This window comes from Grammomys surdaster, unplaced genomic scaffold (assembly GCF_004785775.1).
Source record: "Grammomys surdaster isolate TR1022 unplaced genomic scaffold, NIH_TR_1.0 61, whole genome shotgun sequence".
Taxonomy (NCBI): Eukaryota; Metazoa; Chordata; class Mammalia; order Rodentia; family Muridae; genus Grammomys; species Grammomys surdaster.
In genome coordinates this window covers 18,019,970-18,043,936 of record NW_021604563.1, presented here as the reverse complement: position 1 = coordinate 18,043,936, position 23,967 = coordinate 18,019,970, and the positions used below count along the sequence as shown (strand labels likewise).

Sequence of the window (23,967 nt, the reverse complement as noted above, 5' to 3'; positions counted from 1 at the left end):
AAGATTATTCATATAAAAATGCAACAATCCCAGGTACTGGGGGGTAAAAGTTGGGGAATCAGGCATTTAAGACCAATCTTTGAAGTACAGTGAGTTCAAGGTCTCAAAATATGTGTGTGTGTGTGTGTGTGTGTGTGTGTGTGAGAGAGAGAGAGAGAGAGAGAGAGAGAGAGAGAGAGAGAGAGAGAGGAGGCATAAATTAAACAAGAGGTGAAAAGATAGCTCAGTGAGTAATGTACTGACTATAAGCAAGCATAAAGACCAAAGTGAAGCAATTCCAGCTCAGTGCATGAAATGGGACAGAATTTCCAGAACAGGCTGGACAGAACTGAAAAGAGATCCCTGGGTTCATGAGTGCCTCACTCAAACACACCTGCACATCATTCACATGTACATATGTGAAATAGATAAATAAACCAGAAACTGATTTCCAGTATTCTGAACCGATAGTAGTGAAAAATAGAAAAAGAGACAAGTGTGCAAATGAGTGGTTCTAAATTCCTCAAGTACAGACCCAAAAAGACAATAGATTTTATTATCAGATTCAGAGAAAGTACATAGAAAAGACACTTACATAGTCAGAAAGCAGATTAGTGTGCCTGAAGCTGAGGACACCAGGGACACTGACTAAACTTGGGAAGTTTCCTGGGGTGATAAAAAATATCTAAAATTAAACTTTAGTGGTACAAATCCAGAAGCTTTACTAAAAATAACTGGATTGTGTATTTACAGAAAGCATTTTATTATGTGTAAAGTAAATATTAATGAACATTTTAATAAAATGACATTAGGAGTATTTACTTCTATGCTTGAAGTCAAATAAAATATTCTTCTTGGGTAAATGGTATTAATCTATGCTATTGGGGTACAGTCTCACTCAGGGATGTATTGAGAGGTATTGTAAAGATGAGCCAGGTTAACTTTATTTAACAGGTGAAGAAAAGAGTTCAATGAGCTGTGTTAAATGCTTTGCCTGAAACTGTACAATTTGCTAGTAGAAAAGTTTTGAATGGCACCTATTATTTCTGATCACAAGCCTATTTTCATTAAAATATACCATATTCTATTTTGTTCAAGTCTTTGTAAGCTCTCACCTAACTGACTAAGCATGCCAAATATAATAATTTACCTGCTTCTTGTACAAGGACTATTGTAATAACTAATATTTTTAAAAGTAGGGCATCACTATTGTGATAGATGAATGTTCTTTGTGATGACTTGATATAGAAGACTTTTTACATAGAAGCATTATAAAATAAATCTGTTTCTTTTCAAATGCTTGGTCAAATGTTTTGAACACTCTAGACTTAAAGTGAAGTTCACTGAAAAGCAAGTAAAAATACATCAAATTTCCAAAGGCTGTTATTAGGAGGTGCACTAAAGTACCTTGAGAGCTTGCTTCGGACAAACAGATGGACACTTCATCATTTCTGTCATTATCCTCTCCTACTTCAGGCCCAGCTTCCTCTCCTGGTGTGAGTGCAGACAAAGAACCAGACTCAGGCTGCTCAGAGAAATCAGCAGGGCCTCCTCTTGGAGGTGGAACTTCAATTCCCATTAAACGATATTTTCTTCTTCGATTCCCAATCCAAGTCTTTGTAAGAGAAATATAAGCAATTTTAGAAAATCTGGGCATTAAAATAAAAAACAAATGAGGCATAAAATATGATTAGAAAAGACATGCAACAAGACAAATTTCATTAATTTTTTTTTAGCAGAAGAGGTTTTTTATTTAAATATTTAGACTTTCAAACAATATACAAGCTATTGAAGATTGAGTTTGTTCCTGTTTTTGTTGCTGTTTTCAAGAAAAACAACTCACCAAATCTTTAAATAGGAAAAAAGATTGGTCTTTTTTCATTCAAATAAGGCTTATAGCTACAACTATAATACAGTTCATACTCCACTTCGAATTTTGCTCATTGTAGTTAAAACTGTGCCTTCTCTGTGTGTGCCTGGCTTCAAAAATACTTGTTTCTAATAGTCTAAATTTTTGTTTTTATTACATGTAGAACCAATTGAAGATTTTTTAGTCAGTATTTGGGATTAAACCCAGACAGATAAATATGTTACTACTGAGCTACATCCTTAGACTTGACTTTTGTTATTTTTGTTGTTTTTGAAACAGTCTCAATCTGTCACCTGGCCAGGAGCTCACAATGTAACCTGTGCTCACCTTAAACTAATCCAATCCTCCTGCCTTAGACCTTGCATTGCTAGGATTATAGGTATGAGAAACCATGACGAGCTCTAAAATTTTTATCTTAAAATAACTGGAAAGTCAACAGAAGAATTTAAAATTCAGAGCAAATTTTGTCTATTATTAACTTTGTTTCTTGTGACTTATGTCTTACAGAATTATAATACACTATTCAAAACAGTAGACTAGGTATAGTGGTGCATGCCTATAATTCTGGCACTTGGGAGGCTGAGGTATAAAGACTGCTGTGAATTTGATGCTAACTTGGGATACACCAGGAGTAACAGGCCAATCAGGGTTAATTAGCAAGATACATATATAAGAAAAAAATTAGATATATGCCTTGCCCAGCTCTTGGCTATTTCATATAAGAAGCCCTATGTAATCTATTTTGTGTTAATGTATGTTTTCATTTTATATTCTTAACAATCTATATGAGATCTTCATTCATATATATGTATATTATAAAACCATGGTTACCATCATGCTAAGCAAGTACTCATCAATAAAATTCATGGAGTTCTTTTTCATTTTCTTTCCTTTTTTTTATTGGATATTTTATTTACATTTCAGATGTGATCTCCTTCCTCCCCCCCTGCTCAGGAACTCCCTATCCCATCCCTCTCCTCCTGTTTCTATGACGATGTGGCCCCACCTATCCCACCACTCCTACCTCCTCACCCTTGAATCCCTCCCCTGTGGGTGTCCAGCCTTCATGGGACCAAGGATCTCCTTTCCCACCTATGCCAACAAGGCCATCCTCCCCTACATATATAGCTGGAGTCATAGAATGATTAGGAATCTTAAACACCATTCCACATATTTATTTGCTACTCATATAGCCTCTTTAGTGAAATGTCTCTTTTCTTTGTTTTACTGGTTATTTTATTTATTTACATTTCAAATGTTATTTCCCTTCCCAGTTTCCCCTCCACAAGCCCCCTATCCCCTCCTCCGTCCCTTGCCTCTGTGAGGGTGCTCCCCCACCCACTGACCCATTCCTGCCATTCCTCAGCACCCTAGCATTCCCTTATCCTGGGTCATCAAGCCTCCACAGGACCAAGGGGCTCCCCTCCCAGTGATGCCAGATAAGGCCATCCTCTGCTACATATACAGCTGGAGCCATGGGTACCCCTGTGTATTCTTTGGTTGGTGGTTTAGTCCCTGGGAGCTCTGGGGGTCTGGTTGGCTGATATTGTTGTTCTTCCTATGGGGTTGCAAACTCTTTCAGCATCTACAATCCTTGCCCTAACTTCCTCACTGGGGTCCCCTGGGCTCAGTCTAATGTTTGGCTGTGAGCATCCACCTCTGTATTTGTCAGGCTCTGGCAGAGCCTCTGAGGGGACAGCTATATGAGGCTCTTGTCAGCAAGTACTTCTTGGCATCAGCAATAGTGTCTGAGTTTGGTTCCTGCAGATGGGATAGATTCCTAGGTGGGGCAGTCTCTGGATGGACTTTCCTTCAGTCTCTGCTCTACTCTTTGTCCCTATATTTTCTTTAGACAGGAAGAATTCTGGATTAATAGTTTTGAGGTGGGCGGGTGGCCTCATCCTTCAACTGTGGGCCATGCCTATCCACTCGCTATGGTCTCTACAGGTTCTGTCTCCCCTTTGTTGGGTATTTCAGCTAAAATCCTCCCTGTTGGATCCTGGGAACCTCTTGGGTCCCTGGCAAGTGTCTCTTTTCTAATTGAAGATATTTAACTGAATACCCAAGATAGTATTTTTAGAGTTCTTTAAATACTTTGTATATTAATTCTTTGTCAGATATGTGGTTGACAAATATTTTATCTCAGCATATAACCTGAATTTCTGTTCTGGGTTTTCTGCAGCACAAATATAAAATATCTTTAAAATTTTAAAACACTTCCCTTCAAGTTGCTGGTCAGAGGTATGTAAGACACCCTCAAAACTGCAGACCGTTGCCATTGCTCTTGGTTGCCTACCAGACCTTGATGGCAAGAACTTTTTGTTGATCATAGAACTTGGGGAAATCAAGCTGATACTGACTAGGAAGCTTCCTCCTGGCTGGCCAGCTTTCATGGTACCAGAAGGTGTTATGTTGGTTGCTGAGAGCAACAAGTCATCAATAGTCTTACCCAGCTGTGAATGCTGTGAGCTACAATAATGGTCAACATGGCTAAATACTCTCTTATCACTGAAATAGTGGCACAGATATTGTAAGAATAATCAACCATTTTCTGATTGGACTTAAGGCCTGCTCCATGGGAAGAAATGTGTGCCTAGTTCTATAAATCCGATTAAAAATTCATGGGTGGGAAGCTCATAGGTCCTATAGGTGAACATACTATTATTATTTTGCTTGATGGATATAGTGTCAAACTGTTCTCTAAGTTTGTATATTTCTACCTATAGATTAGTGCAGCTCCCAGATCTTATTAGGGAAGTGTCTGGGAAGTTAAAGAGAGTTAATGCAGAAACTCTCAAATAGTCAAAGTGTAGAGAATAAGAATCTACTGTTTGAAAAGCAACAACTGAGACATCTATATTACACCTCTTCCTCCAAGCCTCAGGGAACATTTCAGAAGGAGATGAAGAAATGTAAGAATTAGAAATTTGAGAAGACCAGGGTGAAATAATGTCCTCTTGACACAACTTAACTGTTGTACTCATAAACTCATGGCAGATGTAGCTGGATGCACAATACCTGCATGAGCTCAAGCCAACCAACATTTCAACATGGAGGGTGGAGTGGCTCATGAACCCTGAGCCGAAAAGCTATTAACAGTTGATAGTTTCTGAGGTAAGAAAAGTGAGTTATTTTTATGGGTGAAGCCATAGGTAGGTTGACAGCTTCCTATTGATGGCTTTACATCCATAGTCTATAGCCAATACAAACTGGACTCAGTGGCCTTTTTTAAAACAGAGGACATGTAGTACAGAAAGAGAGTGTGCATCAGGATGGAAGAGGAGGTGGAAAAGAACTGGGAGGAGTAGAGGGAGGGGATACTGTGTTCAGATTGTATTGTATGACAAAAGAATCTAACTAAAATGAAAAAAAGAGGACATGAAATTGGGAGGGAGTGGATTGAGAGAAGTTATGGGGGTGTTGGTGATTAATATGATCAAAATACACCATATGCATTTATGAAATTATCAAATAATTAATTAAAATGTTTTAAAAAAATTTATTAATGCTTTTGATAATGGGTTCATTGAAATGATCAGTGGCATTGGCAATTAGACTCCCAAAGCAAAAGAGAGATGGCCCCTATTATTAATATCAAAAATAAACCAGAGTATATCACTGTAGACTTTGTAGGCACAAAATAAATAATATGGGGACATATAAACATCTCTGAACACACAAATGGATGACTTGGATAAAATGGAGCAATTCTTTCAAAACTGCAAATTACCACAGTATAAACAAATTACTTGAGAACAGCATCTTAACTGCTAAGAAAATTTACTTCATCATTAAAAACTACCCTGTAAAGAAATCTCCAGAACCCCAAAGGCTGTAGATAATTTTATGTTTAATGATAAAAAGTAGAATGTAAAAAATTCAAAGAATGAGAGTAAACAAGATATCCATTCTAGCTACTTGTACTTAACAGAGAAGTGATTTTAACTTATATACCAATTAAGTATAGGAGTGTATACAGATCAGAGAGGAAGAACTAAAGCTTTCTCTATTTGCAGATTATAGGATATAGTTTACACAGAAGATTCCAAGAAATATTCCTACAAATAATAAGTGAAGTCAGCAATATCTGAGAATACTAATCAACACAAAGAAACCAATTGTGCTTCTATATAGTAAAACTAAATATACGGACCTGAGTATGGTGGCACATACCTTAAACATAGCACTCTAGAAGCAGAGGCAGGAAAATCTGTGAGTTCCAGGACAGGCAGGGTTACATAAGTAAGACCTTATATCAAAAAGTGAACATATTACAATTATAATTAGAAATATTATATTATTTTCTCTCCATCCCTTCTTTTTGTTGGTGTTGAGGATTAAATCCAGCACGCATAATAGGCAAGCTTTTTACCACTAGACTACACCCCTAGTCCTAGACTATATTCCATCCCTCAAAAAACATACCCATAAACTTAATAAAAATATATGTAGGACTCATATGCTAGAAACTACTCTGTGTCTGTGTGTGTGTGTGTGTGTGTGTGTGTGTGTGTGTCCATATCTAAATACCAATACATGCCCCACTGTGTTAGTGGAGGTCAGAGAATAACTTTGGGTGTCAGTCTGGCTTTCGCCTTGCTTGAAACAGTGTGATTACAGACATGCATTATCATACAGGCTTTTCAATAGTTCTGGCTATTCAAACTCTGGTCCTTAAATTTGCAAGGCAATGTTCACTCATTGAATTAAGCCCCCAAGCCATCTTTCTAAGTTATAGTTTTGTGGGTGTAGATTAATGTGTGTACACCCACTCAGGTGTGTTTGAATATCATTTTTAGGTATTGTTCCTCAGGCACCCTTGTTATTTTTGTCTTTTTGAGAAAGGGTCTCACTATTTAACCTCACTATGTACAGCAAGCTGGCTTCGCACTCAGAAAAACAACTGCTTCTGACTCCCAAACTCTAAAATAAAAAAGAGATATGTCGCCACATCCAGCCTGTTTAGACAGGGTTGCTCACTAGCCTAGGGCTTAATGGCTGGGCAAGTCATGTCTGGCTGGACTGACAGCCCCAGGGATTGGCCTGAATCCATCTTAACTGTTCTAGAATTCCAGGTGTGTGTTTGTCACCATGCTTGGATTTTTAAAATCTTACTTTTCATTACATTTTTTCCTCTGAGCATTTCATATCTGTAAAAATGAAACATGATTATATGTATCTCTCAACCCCTTCTTACCCTTCCAATCCCTGTAACCCTCGTAATACATTTGTACTCCAAACTTCATGCTTTCTTTATTATTGTTTTTAACCAACTAAATTTAATTTGTTTTGTTGTATTTTGTTTTTTATTGGATATTTTATTTATTTATATTTCAAATGTTATCCCCTTTCCTGGTTTCCCCTCCAGAAACCCCATACCCCATCAACTCTCCCCATGCCTCTATGAGAGTGCTCCCCCAACTCCCCCACCCACTCCTGCCTCACCATCCTAGCATTATCCTCCTACAATGGGGCATGGAGCCTTCACAAGACCAAGGGCCTCTCTTTCCATTGATGTCCAACAAAGCCATCCTCTGCTATGTATGCAGCTAGAGCTATGGGTCCCTCCATGTGTACTCTTTGGTTGGTGGTTTAGTCCCCACAAGCTCCGGGGCATCTGGTTGGTTGATATTATTGTTCTTCCTATGAGGTTGCAAACCCCTACAGCTTCTTCAGTCCTTTCTGTAACTCCTTTATGTGGGACCCTGTGCTCAATCCAGTGGTTGGCTGTGAGCATCCACTTTTGTATTTGTCAGGCTCTCGAAGAGCCTCTCAGGAGAAAGCCATATCAGGCTCCTGTCAGCAAGCCCTTCTTGGCATTCACAATAGTGTTCAGGTTTGGTGACTGTATGTGAAATGGATCCCCAGGTGGGGCAGTCTCTGAGTGGCCTTTCCTTCAGTCTCTGTTCCACACTTTGTCTCTGAATTTTCTCCCATGAGTATTTTGCATCCCCCTTCTAAGAAGGACAAAAGCAACCATACTTTGGTCTTCCTTCTTCTTGAGCTTCATGTGGTCTGTGAATTGTATCTTGGGTATTCTGAACGTTTAGGCTAATATCCACTCATCAGTAAGTGCATACCATGTGTGTTCTTTGTGATTGGGTTATCTCACTCAGGATGATATTTTATAGTTCCATCCATTTGCCTAAGGATTTCATGAAGTCATTGTTTTTCAATAGCTGAGTAGTACTCCATTGTGTAAATGTACCACATTTTCTGTATCCATTCCTTTGATGAAGGACATCTGGTAGCCTTCCTCTACTTAAAGGATAAACAGGCTGAGAAAGAAATAAGGAAAACAACACCCTTCACAATAGTCACAAATAATATAAAGTACCTTGGTGTGACTCTAACCAAGCAGGTGAAAGATCTATATGACAAGAACTTCAAGTCCCTGAAGAAAGAAATTGAAGACGATCTCAGAAGATGGAAAGATCTCCCATGCTCATGGAGTGGCAGGATTAATACAGTAAAATTGGCCGTCTTGATGAAAGCAATATACATTCAATGCAATCCCCATCAAAATTCCAACTCAATTCTTCATAAAGTTAGAGAGAGCAATTTGCAAATCCATTTGGAATAACAACAACAACAACAAAAAAACAGGATAGAGAAAACTATTCTCAACAATAAAAGAACTTCTGGGGGAATCACCATCCCTGACCTCAAGCTGTATTACAGAGAAATAGTGATAAAAACTGCATGGTATTGGTACAAAGATAGGCAAGAAGATCAATGGAATAGAATTGAAGACCCAGAAATGAACCCACACGCCTATGGTCACTTGATCTTTGACAAAGGAGCTAAAACCATACAATGGTAAAAAGACAACATTTTCAACAAATGGTGCTGGTTCAACAGGATGTCAGCATATAGATCGATCCATTTGTTTTGTTTATATGCACATGAGTGTGGGTCCATCCACTGGAGTATGTGAAACCTACCATTGGCCATACCCTTAAATAATAATTCTTTTTCTCCTAGTAGCCTTCAATTGTCAACAGCTTCTCAGTAACTGATGAGGCTTGGAAACTACCTCCCCCATCTCTGCTGGAATATTGGCTGGCCAACAGTACCTCTCTTAAACATCCACCCACTTACTTTTTGTTTGTGTGTTTGTCTGTTTGTTTTGTGTTATCTAGGGATGAAACATGGGTTTTCATATTTATACAGTTAGCATCTTATACTGATAGAGCTATCTTCCCAGACTCTTTCTATATATATATATATTACTAGAATTTACTCAATACAATAAAAGCTACATAAATACAAGGCCACCACAGATACTTTCCAATGTAAATAAAGATGTGATTAAAGTTAGTTTTATACTTGGTAAGATTTTTTAGAAAAAATATGTCTGGCACAACAGAAGAACTATTCAGTTAGCTTAAGAAAGCTAACTGTTGTTTGTATTTTCTGGGTTCAGGAGTAGGAAAGCAAATTCAGGAAATACAGAACTTTAGATGTATTTAGCAGTGTATACTAAACATGAAATCTAAAAACAAACATATTGTGTTAGATGAAAAGTAATCCAAGAGAAAATTCTTATAGATGTTAGGTAATAATTTTCTTATGGCTAGTTTTCCCACTAAGGAAAAACATTAGTTTAAAAAGTAGTTTCCATTTCCCTTAATATTGCCTCATTACAAATAAATTGCTAGACTTCAGAAAATCTAAAGAACTTGACCTTCTTACCAAAGCTCCTTTTATTTTATTTGTCATGTTTTTTTCACTATTTCCTATCTGTGAGTACTGCTGCTTATGAAAATGTAACACAGACCCTTTTCTTCTACAATAATCCTAGCCAGAGATCGAGTGTAAATGAAGGCATAGGTAACAGGATGAAGATAACTTCTCTTTAGGATGCTTGTCTTATTTACATCATAAAACCTGAAGGAAGGAGAAAAAAGGAAAGAAAAAGAAAAATCAAGTTTCTGCTGATCTTCAAGTATTTTGTACCCTTCCTGGAAGTGGTGAGTCTCTCATGTATAATGACAAAGATAAAATATGTGATGTGACTATTGGGAAATATTTGAGAGGTTATTTTGTATTCTAAGGTTCAAAATATTTTTAGATGCTCTTCAAACTGAACAGCAGAACCCAGAGTGGCAAAATGCACCTACAATGAGTTTCCAGTCAGCCCAAGTTATAGAGAGATTGCTTTCAATGTCCACACCCTGAAAGGCAATGGGGAACAATTCAAATAGAGAAATCCAATGGTAAAGATCTTATTTCATTGTATAGACTAATAGAAGAATGGGGTAATCTTAAAAGCTGCTATGATTTGAATATTAATGTTCTCTAACCCTATTAGCATGATTAGCTTCTAACTTGTAAGAGGCAGAGCCCTGGAGAAGTAACTAGGTCATGAGGGTGAATCTCAAGAAGAGATTTACTGCTGTCTAAAAAAGATAAACAAATGGATGTCGTATCTTCCACCATGAAAAAGATAGTTAGCTGTATAGAATGGACCCTAGCCAGACATTATGTGTGCTAGCTGGCACCTTGAACTTGAATTTTGTAGTCCTCAAAAGTATGAGAGGTTTGTTTTTTTTTCACTTGCTTACAACAACCCATTTAATGATATTTTGCTTTAACAACTTGTGATGGCCACTGGACTGAGTGAAGGGATACCCAGAGAGCTGATGAAACAAGATTTTTTTGGTTTAAGAGGGCCCTCTGGAAGGCAGTAGCACTAGAATAGCTCAACTGGGGAAAAAGATATACCTACTCCATTGAATACCAAGTTCCCATGTAGTCTTTTCATGAACATTTCAAAAACATCAAATATGCCACTCTTTAAGGTAATCTATTCTAGGTTTTGGAAGGATGCAGGATCTTTAATTAATTAATTAATTAGCTGTTATTCCCAAATATTATTCCTAATAGTGGAAGGGCTGCTTATGTTTTGTGAATCTGACACAAACTAGAATCACCTTGGAAGAAGGAACCTTCATTAAAAAATTGCCTCCATCAGACTGGCCTGTTGACAAATCTGCAGAGCATTTTCTTGATTAACGATTGCTGTCATGTTGGAGAGTCTAATTCACTGTTGCAGTACCACTAGACCTGGTTAGGTGGTACTAGATGGTCTAAGAAAGCAAACTGAGCAGCCATGGGAAATATGCCAGTAAGCAGTGTTCTTCCAGGGTTTCTGCTTCAGTTCCTGCCTCAGCTTCCAAGATGATGGACTGCAACCTGTAAGCCAAATAAGACTTTCCACTCTCAACTTGCTTTTGGTCAGTGTTAAATCACAGCAATAGAAAGCAAACTAGGACAGTGGATCAGGGTCTAAGTATTGTATTCAGTTCTTTGCTCCAGATTTAATTCAACCCAAAGTCCTTTCTGCATTCCAACTATTGAATATATGTAAAGATAAATTTTATCTATTTCATATTAAACTTGATTAGTTTAAAACTAACCAGTTTTTCAACATATTTTGAGACAAAGTCTCAATATTTATCCTGGTTTGCCTTAAAATTGCTGTGTAGATATAAATGGCTTCAAACTCCCAGAAATCCCCTGCTTCTGTCTCATGAGTGCTTAGGTTAAAGGAGTATGTCACCATGCCTGGCTATTGTTCAACTATTTTACATGATCTTTTGGCAAGTTATTTTATCACTTGGGCTCAAATTCCTTGTGTGCAAAATTAGGGGTTTTTGGTTTCAAAATCCTGTCCTTTTTAGAATGATAAGTATCCTTCCAGGATGGTCATCAATCGATAGAATAGGATTATGTCTTTTTAAGTAGAACACCTATGAATAATTTCACAAGTATAATGGCTATTAAAAATGAAGACTCTTAGACCATAAATTTCTAATAATATTTATACTAAGTAATGTGAAAGTATACTCTTAACTTTTAGTTCAGATATATGTTATAATATAGTTCATTTCTCTATATGATATACATATACATGTATATATAAATATATATAGTACACATTTCTATTAGATATTTATTTTTTCATACCACAAATATTACTGAATACTATACAGCAAGCATATATACAGTAGTGGAGATAGCAAGCATTATATATATATATATGAAACTTGAACTTACAATATAGCACTCGTGACACATATAAAAGCAAATGCAAACTAAATATTTTGACCACATGTTACAATGAGAGCCAGCTACACTATTTAACTACAATGATTTATTGTAGAGAAGACTTTTTTTCATATTTAACTCAGTCTCTCAATTTTATAAAGGGCACTAAATTAAATCTGAATTAAATCTCAGGGTACTTATCAGCTTATTTCCTGTACTTCCTGTTCTTTATTGAGACAGCGTATGACTATGTACCCCTGGCTAGCCTAGGACTTATTATGTAGAGGATGCTGGTCTAAAAATTACAGGTATCTTCCTGCATCCTCCTCTTGAGTTTTAGGTCTAAAGGTATAAATCAAATACTAGCTTGTAAAATTTATTATTTTAACCTTTTTTTGAGTGCTAGGCTCGAACCCAGTGTGCTGTGCATATTAGACAAACACCACAGCACTATGCTCTTGCCTAAATTGATTAAGAATCACTTGACTTCTTTTTGTCCTGCTGAGGATTTAATCCTAGGCTTTGCAAAGCATAGTACTGGGCTTTGCTAGCACTTTTCTGGGTAAGTAAGTGCACTGCTTCAGTGCTCACTGGCCAAATTAATGTCCAAGACAGATAATAGAAGCCAGGCTTGGTAGCTTTTATCTATAATCCCAGCATTTAGGAGGATAAGGGAAAAGGGTTGCTGTGAGTTCAAGGCTAGTAACCTCAGCTACTTAGCTTAGACTATAGAAACACTGTTTTAATAAACAAAACAAAAAAAGATAACAGAATTTAATATATAATTGAAAAATTATGATGTTTAAAGACATTTCAAATCTAACCATGCTATTATGAAAATAAATGTAGTCTTAAATTTTAAGATGTGCATGCATTTTTCCATGCAATTAATTTAAATTTCACAAAATCAATTTTAAATATTTAATCATGTATTGTTCACACTAACATCTGGTCATAAATGAGTATATTTGGATCTGTCCACCATAAACAACACACAGATGGAAAAGGCAAGCATTATAAGAATTATCACAAGATAGGGGGTATGTTACTGCTTTTTGAGTTCTGTTCTCATATAATTTTATAGGCTTTGTAAAATATCTTCCAAGTTATGGCTAACTGAAGCTCAGAGACATTAAAGAATCTGCAAGTTACTTAAGAAAGCTGTAATCTTTATATAACACAGAGTTCGGGTACATGGTAGGTTCACCATGCACAGTTGTTAAATGAATAAGTTAATAAACAATAGACAGAATTCTATAAATAATATTTCTAATTAAAGAAGTATGTGCATTGTAACTATAATACTTAATTAAAACCACATGAATGGTGTACCAAGTTTTCTTCCCAGGCTTCTTACAAGTATAGTAATCCTCTCATATCTTTGCTTTTGCTGTTTGTAGTTTCAGTTACCAGTAGTCAACTGTAGTCTGTGAATAGAAACATTTGTCTTGACTTTCATCAATGAGACCACAGTCACATGGCTTTTTGTCACAGTATAGAGTTATAATTGTTTTTGTTTGTTATCAATCATTGTTGTTAATATCTTGTAGATAATGTAGCAACTAAACTTCATCATAGACATGTATAAACAAACTAAAATCAATATGCAAAGGGTTTCAGTTACAGAAATTCACTGGAGGTCTTGGAATGCTTCCATGAATCTAGGCTATAACTTAATGTGACAGAACGAGGAAAAGTATCTAAAATGTCAAAATTTCATCATAAGCAATAGTTGACTAGCCGTCTAGAGGCAAAGCTCACTTTAGTAATCAGGAACATGAACATCCTCTATACTAAGATTTCTCCTGAAATTTCATGAAGAGATAGGTTTTTAAAGTACTTTTTCCTATAATATTTGATAAATTGCTCTGAGTCACCAACCAGGCAGCATAAATGAGCTGGTCTGAGGCCCCTGACACATTTACAGCAGGACTGGACTGTCTGGTCTGGCTTTAGTGAGAGAAGATGCATCTAACCCTCAAGAGAGACTTAAGGCCCCAGGGAATGGAGATGTCTGGTGAGGTGAGGGTAGAGAGGTGGGGAACATCCTCTTGGAGATGAGGCAGGGGAGATACGGGATGGGGAGCAGTCGGGCGGGTGGACCGGGAGAAGGATGACTAGACTGTAAAAAAGGATTAAAGAATAAAAAAATAATAATAAAAAAGAAGTTTTCACTAACTTTAAGCAAAAAATAAAACATCACTTCATCTTTGTCTTACATATTATGAGTTTATGTAGGTACAGATTATACACATAACTGATGAGGGACTTCATATCAATAGCACTAGCTTAAAAACATACTAAGTACATGCCTAAAACCCACTGAGAGAATCCTAGCTGTGAATACTATGGCTATATGATCTTGCATTTGGGAAGTGTATATTTCTGAAAATAATCTGTCCTTATCTATTTTCTCTTGAAGTGAGGGGGGAGGATGTCCCAGGAAGGCCCTGAAGCACAAGCTACTTATTATTATCAATGGCAGATTAAACAGAACATTTGAAAAAAATATTAAACGTTCTACAGAAAAGTTAAAAGATAAATTTGAGGATACCTTACTGAAGGTAGAGAGAAAAACAGTTTAAAAATAAGAATTACAAAGAGACAGATGTATCTCTGTAAAGGAAGTAAGCAATTCAGATTGGTGTGAGTGAGTCAAAAGATTCAGGAAATATATCAAGATGATGAAACTCTTCTACTGCCAAATGTGTGGGGATGTATTGAGAAAGTATCTAAAGAAACTAGTATTAAGTACTTAGAAGTAAGCAAACATGTAAATGTCAGAAATACAACCTACGAAAGATATGTGGTAGCACAGACTAATAGTGTCAGCACTTGGAAGGCTGATGTTTCCACAAATTCAAAACCAGCCTAGGCTACATGATGAGTATTAGACAGCTAGAGATACAGAGGGAGACCATGTCTCAAAAACCAAAAGTGAAAACTACATAAGTTATAAGTTCCATGGGAATAAAGTATATAATATGTAATGAAAAACAGTATTGCACCACGTAATTCAAAGGTGTCAAGGATTTACATTATAATCATATTAGTATTTTATAAGTTTGTTTGGGGATTCTAGCAGGCGAATGCCATTATTTCTATAGTTTTCACAGAAGAATGGTCCACCTCTGTTGAGAATGGTTGCTGTCTTTAACCAAGTCTCTGTTTCAGAAGGAACACACACAAAGTTATAAGGAAGGAAAGAAACCTGCATAGCTGACCAAATTGGCTGAATCACTCCTGGTTTGTCAGGCAAGATCACCCCAACAACCCGATGTTAATATTGAGTATCACAGGAACCAACATTAAGGAAGGGTGGGAGGGAAGAAAAATGAACAGAAGTGAATGAAAAGATTAATGAAACAATGTTAGAAGATTTTTAAAGCCTTGAAACATAATGCAAAAATGTAATAGACACTGGTTAACATGGAAAATATGAAGTAGCAATATAAACAGGTTTGTGAGGGCTAGCTAGATATGCCTTATATTTGTTCTCCTTTCTTCTAAAGTAATAGCAGGTTTAGCTGAACACAAGATTGACACAGTAAAACTTTATATGTAGCTTCCCTCCACTCAGGTTATGGCCATGTGACTAAACTTTAGCCAATTTAATGGAAGTGGGAGTTTAATGATAGTTTCTACTGTTTCTTTTTGAAAGGTAGTTGGAATATACCCTTGATATTTCCTCTGCTCTCTGTTGTACATCTTGGAGTTATATATGCCACCATAATGGATCTTGAAGAAGTGTTGCACCACAGAAGTGGCAGAAAAATCACTAGGCTACCATAGCAGTTTTACAGAAGCTATAGACAGCATAGCAGCTGGACAGAATTGGAGACGTTTGTCTAAACCATTGTTATTTTGAATCTTTCTTTAACTCACAGCTAATTCTAATAAATATAGAACATCATTCACAGATGGCAGTAAATACCAAAGAGACTATCTAATTAAGTAAAAAAAAAAAAAGATTCTAGCTACTGGAAAAGGTAGGAGGGGAGGAATAGGGAGAGTTTTTCAAACAAATTCTACAGAACTTGTTAGCCTGGTCCTCAGTTGAGCTAAGGCTAGAAGCCCTGGAGACCCTGAAGGGATGGTAGGAGCTTTGCCTGCTCCCAGGCACCAGGCCCCTGTCACTGTCCACTGCTCCACAACAATTAGCCTGACAATGCTCCCCACAGCAACCATAGCTTAATAAAATCCTTAGTACCAGGCACAAAAATCTTCCTTTTGGATGGCTGATCAGAGTAGTTCAAGTAACTGCCAAAGCAATATAGACTTTTGAAAGTAGCCTCATTGGGGTGGATCCCTGTTGCTAAAGACACCACATGTTTAGGGCAGAGCCTCAGATGGTTTGAATTGGATCTGACTTGAAAGCCTCTAAGTTTCCATTGTTGTAGGACATTCTATGTAAACTTCCAAGGAAGAGAAGTGGATAAACAGTCCCTATCCACCTGCATCACCTGTGAACCATAATTATTATCATAATAGCAAGATGTGCATAAAGGTACAATAAGAGGCCTTTCCATGTGAGTAGCAGCTAAGAGTTGTCTAATTAGACCTGGACAGGGGATGCTCCAGGGAGTCTGTGAAACTGACTCTAGTTAGGACTCGTAGCAGTGGGGAATATGGAACCTAAAGTGGCCACCTCCTGTAGCCAGGCAGGACTCCCAGTGGAGTAATTGGGACACCAAACCATCCACAAAACATTTGACCCAAAATGTATCCTGCCTACACGATATGCAGGTACAAAAATGGAGCAGAAACTGAGGGAATGGCCAACCAAGGACTGGGCCAACTTGAAACCCATCCCATGGGCAAGAACCAACCCATGACACCATTAATGGTACTCTATTATGCTTGTAGACAGAAGCCTAGCAAAACTGTTTTCTGAGAGGCTTCATCCAGCAGCCAATGGAAAGAGTTGCAGAGAGTCACAACCAAACATTAGATGGAGCTTTAGGAGTCTTGTGAAAGAGTTAGGGGAAGGATTGAGACTTCACATGAAGGCCAACAAAGTCAGTCAACTAACCTGGGTCCTTGGGGGCTCCTAGAGACAGAACCACCAACTAAAGAGCAAGCATAGACTAGACATAGCATCCCCCGCCCTGCATATATATATAGCCGATGTGCAGCTTGATCTCCATTGTTGGTCCTCCAACAACTGGAGCAGAGTCTCTGACTCTGATGCCTTCCTGCGAATCCTGTTCCCCTAATTGGGCTGCCTTGTCTGGCCTCAGTAGAAGAGGATGCGCCTACTTTTGCAGAAACTTGATATGCCAGGGTTCCTTGGTACCCAGGAGGGCCTCCCATTCTCAGAAGAGAAAGGGAGAGGGAGGGAGAAGGGCTGTGTGTATTGGGGGAACTGGGAGGGGGGCTTCAATCAGTATATAAAGTGAATAAATAAATTAATGAAAAAATAAAATAATAAGGAATAATGTTTTTAAAAAAGTCTCCAGTCATTTTTTTGTATCATTTCTCTTGCTATATTTGAAAGTCCTTTAGAGCAGGATGTGTCTGATGCATTTCTTTCTCATTGAAAGTATACACTTTCGCACAGCAGCATACTTGGCAAACACGGGACGAAAATTGGTTTTACATCTGGATCACAAGAAGGAAAGCATTGACTAGGACAGTAAGTGTTTTTAGAGTAGTATTTGAGAAACCTTTGCCCTTCATCTTCTCTTTATATATTTGAAAAAAAAATGTTATTTCATCTGGAAGAGATTTGTATTTTGTTACTTGTTCTTTAACAGTACCTCCCTCTTAGTCTACTGAGATGACCCTCAAGTATGGCTGATGCCATGTAATAACTTTGCACAATGCCAAATGTTAACATTTCTTCTTCTGAGTTGAATGAGACTTGGAAACCCAATGGTAGAAATCTTTATACCAAAGAAACCAGCAGATGGTTAAAAAAAAAGAGGCATTTCAGTGAAGACACAGATGTCAGAGGCTTATCAGTTTACTCTTCCCTCCACCCCTCTTCTAATATCTCAACACCCGTAATCAGCTTGAAGAAGTTTATGAAGAGTTGGTGCCCCTACTCCCTGGGCTTGGGAACTGAGGTGTTTAATATTGGGCTGTCTTTCTAGGGAAAAGTAATGGTTTTCTTGGAACAGGGAGGAATAGCTAAGATTTATTGCATAGCCATAACCTATTGGTAGAAATCTGTATAATTGTTATTAAGCTGAAGTTATAATTTCTCAAATGGTAAAAAATTTACTTTGATTTCAAATTTAAGGTTTTCATTGGTACGAGTTTCTTACTGATATAGAAGTGAGATCAATATTGTTACTCTCATAGGCATTGTGCCTATATAACACATTTAGGAATACAAGGCTTAGGCCCAGTCCTTCTTTAACTTTTTTAACTGATTTGAGATGGTTAGCCTGTGAGTTAAGGGCCTATAGCAAATTCATGGCTCTGAGTTTATTGTTAGGGTGTTTTCTATATTTTAATTAGAAATAGCTGAGAGGAGTTAACAGACAACAGTCCAGATTGTCTTACATAGATAGTTGGTTTTCAAAACGTCAGAAATCCACAGAATTGATGTTACAAACATTTATGCATTAAGGTTCATTTTGATTAGAGATCTATCTGCTCCTGACAGCTTCCTGTCTTGGATTCTAAGAAGAAATTGAGAGTCTTTGGAGTTACTTCAGTTGTGGTGAGACAGCCACTAGGCAAGAATGGCCTCTTTTCATCTACAGACAAATTACTGTCCTGAAAAGGACACACTTACGGAATAGTTGACTGATTATATCTGCCAAGACAGAGTAGTCAGTCCTTAAAAATTCTGCATCACTAGGTCTGTCAGATGATCCTGGACCAGAAGGCTGAAGATCGGATGTTCCAACATTTTGTAGTATAGGGGTTGTTCAAGTATTCAGCGGTCTTTATAAATTGGCTAAGTTTTAGAAGCTATCCTTTGTGCTTCCCATAATTTCAGTTAATTCAGTCATTCTGGATTTCTGACGGGGTTGAAGACTTATAGTCTCATAGCCAATCCTGGCTATTTAATTTGAGAGAAAAGACTTGAGAGGATGGTTTTCAGCTGACATTCATTTCAAAGCCAAGAAAAAAGCCAGGTTCAGAACTAAGTTTTTTAGTTAGGAGAGATGACAGAGGTTCTGGTTAGTCAACAAAATGATGGACTGGGTATTAGGTCTATCTTGTACCTTACTGATACAAATTGGTATAGTTATGCTCTAATTGTATTTTGAGAGAAAAGTTTTATGTTAACAGGAAGGGTGATATGTAGGAGGAGCTATGGTGGGAGGAGTAAGGAGAAGAGGAGGAGTAAGGAGAGGAGGAGGAGCTAGGAGATGGGGGGGAGGGGAACATGGAGGCTGATGTTTGCATGTCTCCGCCAGTCAAAGATAGTTGGTATAGCTAGGTTGGGTATTGGGTTACACTTCTGATTGTATTGACATCTTGTTATTGAGCATTACCAAACTTATAAAGCATGTGGTTAACATTTTAAAATAAAAATAAAAATTTTAAAAAAAAGAAAAGAAAAAAAGAGGCATTTGTCCCTTGAAGAAACATTATTAAATATTTACAATATCACAATTATCTCAACTTCCTAGAAATGTCTTTCAAATGAAATATAAACTAATTGTCCCTACAATTGATCAATACAATTATTTTATTTGTCATTTATTATGAATGCATGAAGTACTTTGGAGAAATGTTTATATATACCTTTTACAATTAAAAAATGATTTATTTGCCTTTTTAATCATTCAGTTGTGTTATTTACACACTGGATATAATTTCCTTATCTGATACATAATTTTTTTTTTTTTTTTTGGTTTTTCGAGACAGGGTTTCTCTTTATAGTCCGGGCTGTCCTGGAACTCACTCTGTAGACCAGGCTGGCCTCGAACTCAGAAATCCGCCTGCCTCTGCCTCCCAAGTGCTGGGATTAAAGGCGTGCGCCACCACCGCCCGGTTCTGATACATAATTTTTAAAAACATGTTTCAATTAGTAAGGGGAACACTACTCCAAGCTGATGGGAGTGCAAACTACTCTGTCAATGAATTTGGTGTTTTCTCAGAAAAATTGGAAATAATTCTACCTCAAGACCCAGCTATATCACTCCTGGGCATATACCCAAAAGATCCTCTACCATTCCACAAGGACACTTGCTGAACTATGTTCATAGCAGCTTTATTTATGATAGCCAGAAACTGGAAATAACACAGATGTCCCTCAACTGAAGAATGGATAAAGAAAATATGGCTCATTTATACAATGGAATACTATTCAGCTATTAGAACAAAGATATCATGAAATTTGCAAGCAAATGGATGGACTAGAAAATATCCTGATTGCATGGTATGTACTCACTATTAAGTGAATATTAGCCATAAAGTGCAGGATAACCACACTGCAATCCACAGACCCAAAGAAGTCAAATAACAAGCCAAAGGAGGATGCTTGAATCTTTCTCAGAAGGGGAAACAAAATAGAAATAAGAGGTAGATGGAGGGAGGGAACTCAGTGGGAGAGGGGATGGGGAGGGAAACAGGATGGGTAGATCAGATGTAGGGAAAGCAGGGGAGAGAGAATAGAAACTGGCAATGAGAACAGGTGGAGGGGAAGTATCGATGAGGTGACATTAGCTGAGACTCCTAGCAGTAAGAGATATGTATCCTGAAGTGGCCACCTCCTGTAGGCAGGCAGGACTCCCAGTAGAGAGTTAAGGATATCTACCCACCCACAAAACCTTAGACCCAAAATGTATCCTGCCTACAAGATATGCAGAGACAAAGATGGAGAGAGACTGAGGGAATGGCCAACCAATGACTGGCCCAAAATGAGACCCACCCCATGGGCAAATACCAATTCCTGACACTTTGGTATTCTGTTATGCTTGCAGAAAGCATCCTATCTTTCTCTGAGAGGCTCCACTCAGCAGCCAATGAAAACAGATGCAGAGACTCACACCCAAACATTAGATGCTCAAAGAGTCTTGTAGAAAAGTTGGAGGAAGGATTGAGGGACCTGAAAAGAATAGGAACTCCACAGGAAGTCCAGCAGAGTCAACTAACCTCTACCTTTGGGGGCTTCCCGAACTAAACACCAACTAAAGATACATGGACTAAACCGAGGCCACTGGCACATATGTAGCAGATGTGCAGCTTGGTCTTTATGTAGGCTCCCCAACAACTGAAGGGGGGACTGTCCCTGACACTGTTGACTGCCTGTGGATCCAATTCCTGTAACTGGGCCACCTTGTCTGGCCTTAGTGGGAGAGGATATGCCTTGTAATGAAGTGACTTGATGGGTCAGGGTGGAGTAATAATGGAAGGGCGCTTTTCCTTCTCAGAGGAAGAGAAGGTAGAATGGGTGGAGGAGAGGGGGGAATGAGCAGAGGAGCTATGTGAGGTGGGGACTGGGAGGAGGGGGACTAATATTGAGATGTAAAGTGAATAAATAAATTTTCATGTCATTAATGATATTTTTTGCAGTATCCCATGCTTCTAGTTTTCAAGCTCTCATTTTTGCTGTTCATTAACTAAGGTATGAAAATTACTGAACATGTCTTACCCGAACTATTTCACAGTCGACATTTAATTCAGTTGCAACAGCTTCAATCTTCTCTCTACACACAGAGCCCAGGCTGGTCATACCATTGTCCCAGTACTTCTTAAGAGTAGCCAAGTCTCGGTCACTGAATTGAGTGCGGTCTTGTAGCTAGAAAATACATTTAAATTTTAATACAAGAAGGTGAACAGGGTGGGAAGTAGCAAGCTAAGTTCAATATATAACACTGTGACAGTGATCCAGACATATTTTAAGAGGCATTTGTGCCTTTTCTTTTAGCTATCAGACTGCAATTTTTTTTTACTTGCAAAATTAGCATGTTTAAGGGAACAGAGGTGTCAGAAGTTCAAACTGACCTAAGAAAAGGTACAAAAGGCTGGCATTCTCCACCTCTCAAGGTAATAATAGACTTGTAACGAAGAACTCTTATCAAGCCAAGAATGGGTAAGAATCTTATACTCAACAATATTATTTTCTCTTTCAAAGTGGTGGGTTTTTTAGATTTCATATTTCTCTATCTGGATGTAAATTAAAACAAACAAAACAACAAAACACTTTCTCAGAGAAATCGTAGGACCCAGGTCTCCTTGTTCCCACAATAGGGCCCATTGGTCTATCTCACAGTTAAATTGTGTATGCTCAAGCCTTGTCTCCTGTCTTCCTATAAATTATAAGATGACTACAGGCATGGTGGGGAAAAAATTAGATGCTCCCCACACTTTGGCCAAAACATAAATAAATACATTTGCTTTGACTAATTTCTGTTTCGTAGATTCTCTAAAATCCAGACAATCTGAGACTCTGAGTTTATGAACCCAAGTGTCCAGTAAATATAACAGATAAAAAATTTTTTTACAAGTTTTGCCATATTTCTTCATTATTAAAATATACATTTTCACTGTTTTAAATTTGCATAGTAAGTATGCTAGGATGAAAGAGTAGAATTGCTTTTAAGTGACTGGAATGCAATGCTCTTCACTCTGTAAACATGTTCATTATAGCAAACAAATGAACAAGAAGATGATTTAAATTAACAACCTAGAATAACATTTAACATTTTAATTTATATTCTTTCAAACTTTTACTTATAATGCACACATTCCCATTCATATATTATACAAAATTAAAAAAGATAGAGGCTGGGGATAACAGCTCACTCAATAAAGTGCTTGCTTTGCATGCAAGAGGATGATTTGCTTTTAGTCCTAGACACCCATATAAAAGCTCAAAATGACGGTGTGCTCTTATAAAGCCAGTGTTGGGGAGATAGAGACAGAAGATTTTCTGGGTCTCAATGGTCAGTCAATCCGAGCCTAACTGTTGAACAGCAGGCCAATTTGAGACCCTGTCTCAAAGGAAATCTATATTATTCCTGGTGATGGCAGCCTGCTCTACACACATGTGTAAATTTATGCATATATGTACACCTGAAACATATATAAACATACACACACATACATACATAGTCAGACAGACATACAGACACACCACACACATACACACACACACACACACACACACACACCCCAGAGATAGCGTAATATCATTGAGCTACTTGCCCTTTAGTGTTAATCTAAAGTTGTTTTACAGGTGGAGAAAAACTCTAAGGCCCCCAAAGCATTTGCTTCCCAAGAAGAAATTTCACACAATTCTAACAACTTAAATTAACCAATATATATTTCGTAGCTTATTCCATCTTTTCTATAAAATCTTAATACTGCTATAGGAAATGTAGAAACTATAAATCTCTCCCCCCCCCCAGTTTGCTCAAACTGTGAACAAATCTTTATAAATTTATAAATTATAAATTTGTTACTTAATTCTTTTACAATGCAGCAGGTTTACAAACTTAAGGACTCTTGGTAACATGATGAGTTTAAATGACAAATTAGTAAATTATAAGAGGACATTGTAATTATGAAAAATGAATCATATTTATAGTCTCCTAAAGTTTCCAATAAACCTAACCCGTTTTGTTCGTAGGCTTAAAAAAAACAATACATGCTTTATACACTGTTTAATTCAATGAGTCTCAGAGGTGTTTCTTGGAAGTAAACTAGAAAAATGATAGAATAATTACTTTCATTTTACTGATAAAGCATCAGGAAAAAAAAGGTTAAAGAACTTGTTCAGTGGTTCACAGAGGGTCCAATGTAGAGACAGAAATAGAAATATCTCATTCTTTTTCTGTAAGCTTTATCCTATGATACACCCAAGTATATTATGGAATACTGGAAAAATCTAAAAACGGGCCTTATATATACAATTATATGTAAATTATATATTTTATGTTATATATTGAAAATCTGTGTGTATACATGTTTGTGTGATAAGATAAAGGAGAAAGAAAAGGGGAATGAGAGGTATAAGGTAGGGAGAGAGAGGAGATTCAGTGAAGAGAAGGAACAGGCAGTTGGGTAGATTGACAGGTGGAGAAAAAGAGGGAGGGAGGCAGAGATAGATAGATAGATAGATAGATAGATAGATAGATAGATAGATAGATAGATAG

The 23,967-nt window shown here is 37.4% G+C and overlaps 1 protein-coding gene across 3 annotated transcripts in view; it reads right to left on the bottom strand.

Moving 5' to 3' along the window:
• The window catches only part of Hdx (highly divergent homeobox), a 201,415-nt gene that overhangs the window by 22,961 nt on the left and 154,487 nt on the right, over positions 1-23,967 (bottom strand). For all 3 annotated transcript variants that reach the window (XM_028787297.1, XM_028787366.1, XM_028787423.1), the window contains 2 exons: positions 21,462-21,608; positions 1,387-1,594 (listed from right to left, as the gene is read on the bottom strand). In XM_028787297.1, the coding sequence (XP_028643130.1) occupies positions 1,387-1,594; positions 21,462-21,608 (355 nt within the window). The remainder of the gene's footprint in view (positions 1-1,386; positions 1,595-21,461; positions 21,609-23,967) is intronic.